The sequence below is a fragment of the Vollenhovia emeryi genome, unplaced genomic scaffold (assembly GCF_000949405.1).
Source record: "Vollenhovia emeryi isolate VEMERY1.0 unplaced genomic scaffold, V.emery_V1.0 DF939175.1, whole genome shotgun sequence".
In the NCBI taxonomy this organism is placed as follows: Eukaryota; Metazoa; Arthropoda; class Insecta; order Hymenoptera; family Formicidae; genus Vollenhovia; species Vollenhovia emeryi.
The window spans coordinates 261,179-272,052 of NW_011967191.1; the positions used below are offsets into that span (position 1 = coordinate 261,179).

A 10,874-nucleotide genomic window follows, 5' to 3' on the forward strand; every position below is an offset into this window, starting at 1 on the left:
ATCGGTTTCATCGCGAGTGGCGAGCAGCAAAATCGTAGAACCGTTTTCCATCGAAATATCTAATTAATTCACTGTTTGAAAGTGTGCTGATTTAGGAGAGGTAGGGGGTGATTCTCGAAGGTTAGGGGTGGAGCAACAAAATCGGATTCATCGCGAGTGTCGAGCAGCAAAATCGGGGAACCGTCTTTCATCGAGATATCCCATTAAGTCATTGTTTGAAGGTGGTGTGCTGGTTTAGGAGAGCTAGGGGGTGGTTCTCGAGGGTTAGGAGTGAAGCAACAAAATCGGATTCATCACGAGTGGCGAGGAACAAAATGGAGGAACCGTCTTCCTTCGAGATATCTCATTAATTCACTCTTCGAAGGTGGTGTGCTGATTTAGGAGAGCTAGGGGGTGGTTCTCGAGGGTTAGGGGTGGAGCAATAAAATCGGATTCATCGCGAGTGGCGAGTAACAAAATCGAGGAACCGTCTTCCATCGAGATATATCATTTATTCACTCTTTGAAGGTGGTGTGCTGATTTAGGGAAGCTAGGGGATGGTTCTCGAGGGTTAGGGGTGGAGCAACAAAATCGGATTCATCGCGTGTGGCGAGCAACAAAATCGAGGAACCATCTTTCCTCGAGATATCTAATTAATTCACTGGTTGAAAGTGTTGTGCTGGTGTAGAAGGGTTAGGGGGTGGTTTTCAAGGGTTAGAGGTGGAGCAACAAAATCTAGAATAGAGTAACTAATTAGCAACAAATTCGGGCTAAAAAACGTGTTGGGTTTTTTATTTTTTTATGTGTGTGCTAACTTTAATCTAAAGTTAGCACACACACAATTTTCTTCGAATCGGCTGGAACAACAAAATCGGGAATTGAGCAACAAATTAGCAACAAAAGAGCACTAAATTTCTGTATATGTTTTATTCGATTGTGCTGAAGTGGCTGTGTCAGCTTAATAGACGTTTCGTTAAGAGACGAGCTCAAATTAATCAAAGAATCGAAATAGTTGAAAGAATATGTGTTTAAGGCACGTCTTACATGTGTTAAGTCTACTATCGATATCTCATCGATTTTGTAATTGCATTTCTTTGTGTACACGGAAATTTACATATAACTTGGAGATTATCTCTATGTGGAAAATTACGAATGATTACTTTATTACTGTACACAATCATCCACTTACTAAAATCTCCGTAATATCTCGCATCTCGTAATTTATTTATTACAATAAAAGATTACTTAATTTTCTGTGCTCATGTAAAATCTCTAACAATTCTATAGAACTTTGATGAATGCAAGTAATTCTCGAATGTCTGCTCAAACAATCATCTGTAATTTCACGAAATCACATGTAATTTCATGAAATCACGGTAATTTTATAAAATAGCAATCATTCTTCCGAAAAAGAAGTAATTGATTCCATCACTGACGATTCGCGACGATATATCGTTCGTGATGAATAAGCTTATTTCGAATTTGCATTACGTTCGCCAACATATAATTATTTTTTGTAAAATTTTCGCTTTCATTTTTATCTACTTATTTAATATTAAATTATACTTTAATCAATATGTCTTTCTATAATTTGTATTATAGAAAGATTCGACAACATGTCTCATTCGAAAAAGTTATTGAGCTAATTAGCTTACTCTATATTAAGCAATTAGCGAACGTTGCAGTAGGTGTATACAATATTTTCTTCTCTATTTTCTTTCTTTTTTGCTTTTGCACCTCGTATTGTTTGCGAAAACGGAGCGAAAATGGGACGAAATGAAGATGCAACCTACACACGCTGTATCTCGGTGTTCTATTTACGTTCAAAATTAATTATCGAATTTCAAGACCATTCTTTCGCCGAAAACGTTCCATTCTAAGATTCTTCACCGAACGAAATATTTCTCTCGACGAACTTTCCATCGGATTCGAAGTGAAACAGAACATCTGTCTGCTGTTTTTTTTTTCCTTAACAAAACCAACAGTGTTAAAAAAATAGCCTGTACAATAAAACGAAATGGGTAATGTCGTTTTCTTCTTTTAAGTTGCAGCACAATTAATTTAGTGTAATAAAAATAATTAAAAACTTTAAAACGGTGAAAGGATTACAAGTCCCAGTGGGTGTGCGTGTCTCTTTAAAAGCGTTTAAGAATCCTCTCGAAGATAACACAACGTCACGCCAACGGTATATAGCGTATGTTCCACCCATGTAATTAACGAAGCGAACACGAAGTGAATACGAAGCCAACATACTGTACGCTATTTAGCATGAGAAAATAACGTTAATTACCGTGACAGATTGTGCGCAGCGTGTGATACACGCTGATAAGAAAAATAGCATTTTCGTCACGTGTTCTGTATCTTGCTTTATTATCGATCAAATTATAAACTTATCATTTCAGACTTTAATAAATACCGAAAGAAATGATTGCACTCTTCCATTAATTATTTTTTTATGAAGCAACAACTTAGTTTTTTAATTACTTAAGCAAAGGTTCTTTAATGCAATTTGTCAGTTTGTTAATTTTTCATAAAATTAATTTCAATTAAATAACGGACAAAAATTATTTTCACGAGTAAGTATAATTTTCTTTCTACCAGAAACCTTTCTTTCACATGATATTCATCTCTTTTATATTCGATAATGAAACCGTAAACGTACAATTCCGAAAGAAATGGAAAAAATATAATAATAGAGAACAATAGAATATAATAAAATAGAGAGGGGGAAGGAAGGGAGAGAAGAAAATAAAGAGACTGATTACACCTGCATCTCCATAGAATAATAGATATTTTGGCGAATGAACTTGAAAAAATGATACTGAATTTACGTTACCAAAGAAAGAAAGGCAGCCAGCAAGCCAGAAACGCCGACATGATGATGCCGAGCGTTCTTGCTGCCTTCCGCTCTCTTTTCATCTTGCTGCTACTAGCCATCGGCGGTTCTTCCGGCTGCGGTTCGGGCGACGATTGGTCTACGGTCGGCAGAGACGTTAGACCAGCCGAGATCCCGTTGATTTGCAGATGTTTATTTAGTAGAGCGGCTGCAACTTTGCTCCTAAAACATAAATAAAATAAATATCGAATTATTATCTGATAAATAACAATGGTACAATTATTTAGCATGATGTGAAATATGATATTCATCGGATTTCATAAAATAATGCTTTTCGTTTAATTAATATTTTCTATTTCGCAATCCAGAATCCAATTTAGCAAGTTTGTATAATAATAATTCTTACTTCAGAACTTCATTTAATACATTAAAGAATGAAATTAAATTAGATACGAATAATGTCACGGCTCTTACAATTAGCTCCCTTATTCCTTCGGTGTTATTTATAGATAATGAGTCAAGTACATAACTTGGTACAAATAATATTAAAGAGATTAAATATAAGTATCTTTTCTATTCCACAAAGTGCAATAGTTTTCCTAATATTAATCCTAACATCCCTTTGTTCTAAAGCATATATTTGTAATCTTTGCATAAATAATCGTTTATACTCTCGTTCGAGGTGATAGGTAACGAAACATTGAGCAGCACAAACAATTTCATATTCGATTTCAAGAACGAAACGATGGTGTGTTGCAAGAATTCGAGCTTATTGCGATTCGTACATGTTATCGATAATCCTAGGTTACATATTTATCCTAGGCTACATATTTGCGGTCGTCAATAATATTATCTCCACACTTTAACGGTTGAATAGTCGAGCGACTAACTTTCACCGCTAACCGACTCTTTTTATAAACAATGGATATGTGTGACGCCAATGTGGCGTCAGCGGCTGTTTACGATCGGCACACAAATAACGCCAATGTGGCGTTATCGGCCATTAAAAGTGATAACATTCGAGACCTTTAATTAAAAAATAAAATTTCAAAATTAGATAAAATTATACCTGGACACGAATAATCCCCAAATAAATATTCGTATAAAAATTGATAAGTTGTCAATATTAGATTCAAGCATTTATTGCGTTGCTTGCATTTTGCCAAATTATTACGCGATTTCTTTCCTCTCTGATTAAATCGTGTCACCGATGTTTATTCAACTTCGACCTTCTCGACCGCGAGTACGATGCACTGTAGTTTTATCACCACTTGGCTGTTATCCAAGTTTACTTCATGCTACCTTTCGGCCTGCTAAACCGCATAAATTTAATGTCTTCCCAACATACGATTATTTTATTGTTACTTCCATTTTGAATTCGCCGCAGTACAATTGAACAGGCTTGAACTCTAACCTTTCGACCTAGATTTTTCATCGCGGCTTGATGAAAAATTTTACAAGAATTAAGAAGAATTAAAAAGAGATGTAAAGAATTTTATTGCTAAGCCATAAGAATTATTTTATTTTAATCGGAGATTATTTTAAGATTAAAAATCATCAGATTATTGTTATTATGGGATGATAATAATAGTGATAAAATAATAATATTTAATAGAACAAACAATTAAAATTAAAAAATGCAACATATAATTTTGATTGCTTTTCGAAAATTAGAATCATTTTGGGATTTGAGAACTGAAATAACACTATTCCATGCCGAGAAAATATACGTGCACACAATATATGTATTGTGTGTGTTTACTTTTGTATATTTCTATGATATATGTATACATATAATCTAGAAAATTGCGCGTCGTATGTACTTGTTGGTGAGCTTTTGCATTCAAATATTGCATTCGTTATTCGATTTAGTTACTTCGCCCGCGCGATTTAACAACGTTCGTTTCATCGCACTTACAGCTGATTCACAGGCAAACGCAACTTTGAATTAAAATTGCATTCGCAAGAATTAATATCGCAAAATATTTGCAAAACAGATGCAGATTTCAATTATATTAACAAATCGAGAGAAAAAATATTTTATTTGGTTAGAAAGAGAAAACATACTAATAAAATATTATTAAAAAATTTTATTACTGAATCTGTTTCACTTTTATTTTATCGAATACAGCAAATTATATGGATAAAAGGGGCATGAAACACGGTTATTCGCGTGTGAATATTACAGCATAAATATATTTATTACTGATTTTTTTACGACTTACTCGTAAAGTTTTCGTCATCGATCAAGTGAGAATATATACAATGAAGGTAACTCAAAACGTAGCCGAAACGTCCATATGATGTATTGCAATTACTATATAATGTATTACAATTAACTATGTTTATACTATAATATATTCACAAATCATGTTGCACTCTCGCGCCTTTATTTAACTACAATTTGTTATTTCAATATTGAGCGTACTTGTAATTCTTCTCTTTCCGAATATATTTGCTTATTTATATTTTTTAAATATTTATCCTGATATTTTATTTATCTATCGTTTCAAATATAGTTTTTTTAGACAATATTGGTAATATTATCTACAAACACTATCGAAACACCATTAATACCATCATCTAATCTTCAACTTCTGGGATTATTATAAACAAGGAAATTACGATTAGTTTATGGTACATCATAAAGATTTGCATTTATAATAAAAACTCCGAGAATATTGGCGATGTAATTAGAATTAAAATGCTGAAATATCGAAGTTTGTGAACTTTAAATCACTCATTAGCATATCCTAAATAAGTAGTTTATAAATGAGTAGTTTACAAATAAGTAGTTTCCCTCATTACTAGAGGCAAACGCAATTAAACTTTGGCAGTTGCCCGTATATCCCGTTATGCATCAGTTCAGAAATCCGCGTAGATACAGAGCGTAGATATTAATATCTTGATTTAATATATTCAGAACGAGAGACAGGGACACAGAGAGAGAGAGAGGAAAAGGGAATTCCTTCAACATACAATATATTATGAATATATTTTGTATCATATATAGCAAGTCATAAAATATTCTCTCATTTCATTGATAGATAAAACTAGAATCAACAATAAACACGAATCTTTCCTTATAATCGTAGCCCAATAGATAAATTAAAATCTTGATATTCTATTGTTCACTAAAAACTAAATATCCAAGTCTGACCTCGTAACTCGATAAACGGTATGTACAATTAAAAATTTCAGATCAAGTAGAACTTTCCATATTACTTTGGATCTCAGCAACTATAGCTTTTAACAAAAAGAATATCGCACAAACCTCTTGTTTCAGATACGAAGTTACGCTCGTTCTCGAAACAGGCGCAAACTTAGAAGATGCTTCTCGACTAAGGTTCTTTTTTTCATAAACATTCTCTACAGCATGAGAAGAACGTGGAAAGCATTGGCCGAAGCTAAATTTGATGTTACACGAGTATAAAAAGATTGGAAACTTCTCAGATTTTAACAAATAAACGATCATGACATTTTCGTTAGTAAAAATATTTCGTCTTCGCGAAATTCATCACGTTTATACTTAATCGACTATAAAATTTTAAACAATGTGTTAATTGCTAAAATTGTTGTAAAATTGCTAACAGAATTAGTGTCAGAATTACATCAATTTCAAAAATTCCTATTTCAATTTCATTAGTATTTAAATCTAATCTGCCATAATTTTATCTTATTTTTCCATTAAACTTTCACTTGTTCCTGTATTACAGCCGTATAAACATTGCCAGATGCTGATTCGAAGACTTAAACAAATGTGTAAATTTGCAGCTTCATTGAAACAATGCGCAGTATATTCATCTTCATTAAATCAAGACTTGCCGCTGCATTACGCTCGATCTAGAATATAGGTACATTTAACCGCTACATAGTTATGCGCGGTATTTCGCTGCCATACGGATAGTCCGATCGTAATTTGCACGAAATAAGGCCGCCGATAGCGACGTCGGTGGTGAAATATCCATCGCAAGATTACTACGGCGAGATCATTTATCGTCTGCCTTATGCAGTTATGTTACATGAATGTTTAACAAATAGCCCGTGATTACCTTTTAATATACGTACGTTATAAAATACATATACGTAAAAACCGACAATAAAAGTCATCTTCAACTCACTTATGTAATGAAAATCGATCTCTGTTGTGGTTTATTAATATTCTTACACAGAAAAGTATTATATATCTAATAATTATTTTCTATTATATAAAATAGATATTGTAAAATAGCTAAATAAAGATATTTTCAAGTCGAATCACGTTTGAGTATTCGAAGGAAAACTATCTCTTCTTGGAAAATAATTTTCCTCTAGTTTTTTATAATAATTAATCTAATTTCAAAACTTTGTAGAGAGAGAGAGAGAGAGAGAGAGGAGGGGGGGAGAGCATTCGCTGTAAAAGAATATCGCGTTCCTTTTTATAAATTTTTGTTGACAAAAACTTCAAAATTATTAAACAGTGAAACGACGAGTCTGTACATTTACAGAGAATAAATATCGGCGAGACGAATATCATTTCCTTGATTGAAAGGAAACGGAGGCTATGTATATTTTATGTATACACAGGCAATAGAATAGAAAATCAGTCGGTCGGTCGTGAAAACGAAACAGACGGATGAAACTTATGATTGCAAAGCAAGGATATGAAATAAAATATCGCCGGCCGCGGAAAATGGCAAAAATCGCTCGTAAAAGATATAGTCGACAGCGCCATTTGGAAATACAAGGTATCCAATAAATTATGATATAACCAACAAGAAAATATATTTTTTCCGTGAGACAGAGAGAAAAAGCAAATAAAAAAAATTCAATAAAAATATAATTACAATATTAAAATATGTTTTATATATTTTTCTTGTACATTTTGCTTATTTATTTTACTCTATATTTCGTGATATTATATAAATATAAAATATATAACAGGCATATGATTTTTGTAGAAAATGTAGTAATTAAAATTTCAAAGATATAAAATGAGATAAATATATTTAATTGTATTCAATTGCTGCTTCCAAAAAATGATAAGGTTATTTTTTCTTAAGAATCTGAGGAACAAAAAACGTTCCGAAATTTTGATACACCCAGTATTTCAGATTCGCCAAGTGTACGCGCGACGAATTCATGGGGAATCTTATCTCACCGAGAAAACTCGCACCCGACACGATTCGATAAGCTGTAAGCTCACACAGTGGAGAAGTTAGGGTAAAAGCTTTCTTCATCCATTGCTTTGATCCAACTCGACTTTACTTTTCGAAACTTTTTGCAGATTAGATTACAAGTTTTCTTTGATGTTAGTGTCCGTTTTTTCATTTTCGCGAAAATAAGTAACCGATTGAACCAGGTCGTCCAAGATTTTTATTCAAGAACCGGCAAAGAAAAGGAAATAAAAGGAAATTTGACTTCTACTTCAGAAATGTTATAAGAGAAAGATGATGCTCGGAAGCATCTCGGATTTTATAGCGAGTGAAGGGTAATAATAAATGGACGGCTATATATTTGAATTTTCATCTAATGGATTACTTGAGTCAATCTTAAAAAAGAATCTGTCTGTGAAAAGCAAATCTATAATATAAAAAATTTTAATATGAATACATGAAGCACATAACTAATTGTCATAAAGGACAAAAATGTACACAGTTGAAAAATTTGTATTAAGTTTAACAGATATCACATGTCCCAAAAAAACGACCCACACAAATTTTTGTGTTAATTTCACATATGGATATGTTAAATGATCACTCTAATACTCTGTTAATGTTTTAACACAAAATGAATGCAAATCTCAAAATAATTTTAAATAAATTTTGTGTAAAATTAACATATTTTTAATGACAAAATAAATTTTTTTTAATGTAACTTTTACATTTTACAGATGTAACAAGTCAAATGACGGTTTGAAATCACTCTCACTTATGTTACATAGAACAAAATCAACATTTTATTCTGTAAATTTTAACAGATAAATCTTGTTACTAATATATTTGTTACTAATAATTTTACATTTGAGATCAATTAACACAAGAGGAATATGTTAAATTAACACATAAATGTGTTAAACATTTAACACAAAAATTTTAACCGGCATTTTCTTTAACAAGAAAACACAAATTTTCCAGCTGTGTATACATCGAAATCACATCTTATATTCATATGATGTTTGTAGCCGTTTATATAATTATTGAATAATTATTTTCTTATTAATTGTCTCTTTCGCATATTAATTTCCTTAGATTTTAATATAATATATCAGAAGATTATAAAATATCAAAGAAGATTATAAAAATACTTATTTTCGTGTTTACTGCTGTGAGTTATGTGTTTATTATTGTTTAAATCATAATACTATTATTACATCAATGTCTGACGTAATATTCCGAAGGTGAAAGATTAATGCATTGGTACGTAACTTCTTATCGGCCTGGGAATATAACACGTCGGTATTTTAGCCAACCCTCGGAGCAGTTCGGTAACGTTTCGAGGTCTTCCGGAGCGAGGGCTTATCCCGATTTAAACAAGTGCGTCGCAAACTGCGCCCCGACTCCTTTTTAAACATACACATCACGGTCTATCCCGCATGTGCTATTTGCAATTCTTTTCAACAAATCTTCACGGCGCGCGTGACCTACTTTCGCTGCTAGCCTCCGGTACACATCTCGAGATCCCACACAAACACACACGGCGAATTGATATTAGCCCGAGGACTTGAGCTCGTGACGGCAAAGTAGGCCGTCTGGAAATCTCATGCGGCCTGTTTAGACTATAGTGTAATTACACTACCTGCCGTGTGTGTACGTACTCGTACGTAATAAGCAGATTTTGTCACATTTCGCTTCAAAACTTACAATGAATATACGGTACACGGAAGAAAAGTATTTGCATGATCCATGCTTCTTGAGATAATCTGCGAATAAATGGAAAAAGAAAACACTGCCGCAAAAATGCTTTAATAAATATACTAAATTAATGAAATCAATATATTCTAATGAGAAGGCTTCGCACTAACATATTTCTTCTTCCATGCAAACTTTCTTCAAGAAAAATGGTCCGTGCAAATGTCCTTTTAAGTAGTTTTGTTTGCATAATTTATAATAACTTCGATGTCACAATAAATTCACGACGAAATTTATAATAAATTAAATTCATAATGAATTAAAAATATTCTTATGTAAGTGAATAAAATTTATTTCCCAGAAGAACAATAGAAAAAATTAAGTTTCTACGTTAGCCAGCAATTAGCAGTACTTAAAACCGGATAACAATTACGATCGTCATATGATCCGTTATAACTTATACGAAATGTATGAATGGTTTAGTTACACTTGATAGTGTTTGTATAACTTGTTAGCCGAATGATAAGTAGTCGTTTGTGAAAGTGTACGATAACGAACACTTCATGTTGTCGTAGCCGCAATCTTCGCCATTGCCATTAAGGACGACCGCAAGTAATTGAACTTCGATAATCGTCCGACGCGCAATTGAGTTTAAGAGCATTAAGTATTAAAGTCATCGTTCATAATTGACAAAGTTGCATCACTAGCCGACAATTACCATTGCTAATCCAAGACCCCGGAAGAAGATACAACAGTTCTCTTTAGTAACGTAAGGAGAAAACTAGGGTCAATCAATATAACGTGGAAAGTAAAATTAATATATTTATAGAAGAAAAATTAAAGTGTCAACGAAAAGCGATAAAAGTAAAATCATTACACGAGATGGCGAATTATTATTTTCGAATGCATCGAACACACCGTTGCATTCATGGTTATGGATTTTCACGTTAAACTTATTAACTTTTACAAATATGTGTATCCGCTTACACATACAGCCTTGACCAAAAATATTTGCCACCTGTGTGAAACCTCAATAACTTTCAATTATTTTACATTCGATTAAATAAACAATACCAGTTGATGAAAATGGGAACATTTATTGCGTGTCGATACGTAACAATAACAAAATAATTAGAGGGTAATTATGGAGAATAGGAACTTTTCCGAATTTTGATATTTTCTTGCGGTTTTCTTGGTAAAAACCTTTGTTGTGACTCCGACAGTGATAA

The 10,874-nt window shown here is 32.7% G+C and overlaps 1 protein-coding gene across 7 annotated transcripts in view; it reads right to left on the bottom strand.

Annotated features, from left to right (window-relative positions):
• The window catches only part of LOC105563434 (octopamine receptor beta-1R-like), an 82,590-nt gene that overhangs the window by 11,353 nt on the left and 60,363 nt on the right, over nt 1-10,874 (bottom strand). For all 7 annotated transcript variants that reach the window (XM_012015034.1, XM_012015033.1, XM_012015032.1 and 4 more), the window contains one exon: nt 2,816-3,037. In XM_012015034.1, coding sequence (XP_011870424.1) covers nt 2,816-3,037 — 222 coding nt within the window. The remainder of the gene's footprint in view (nt 1-2,815; nt 3,038-10,874) is intronic.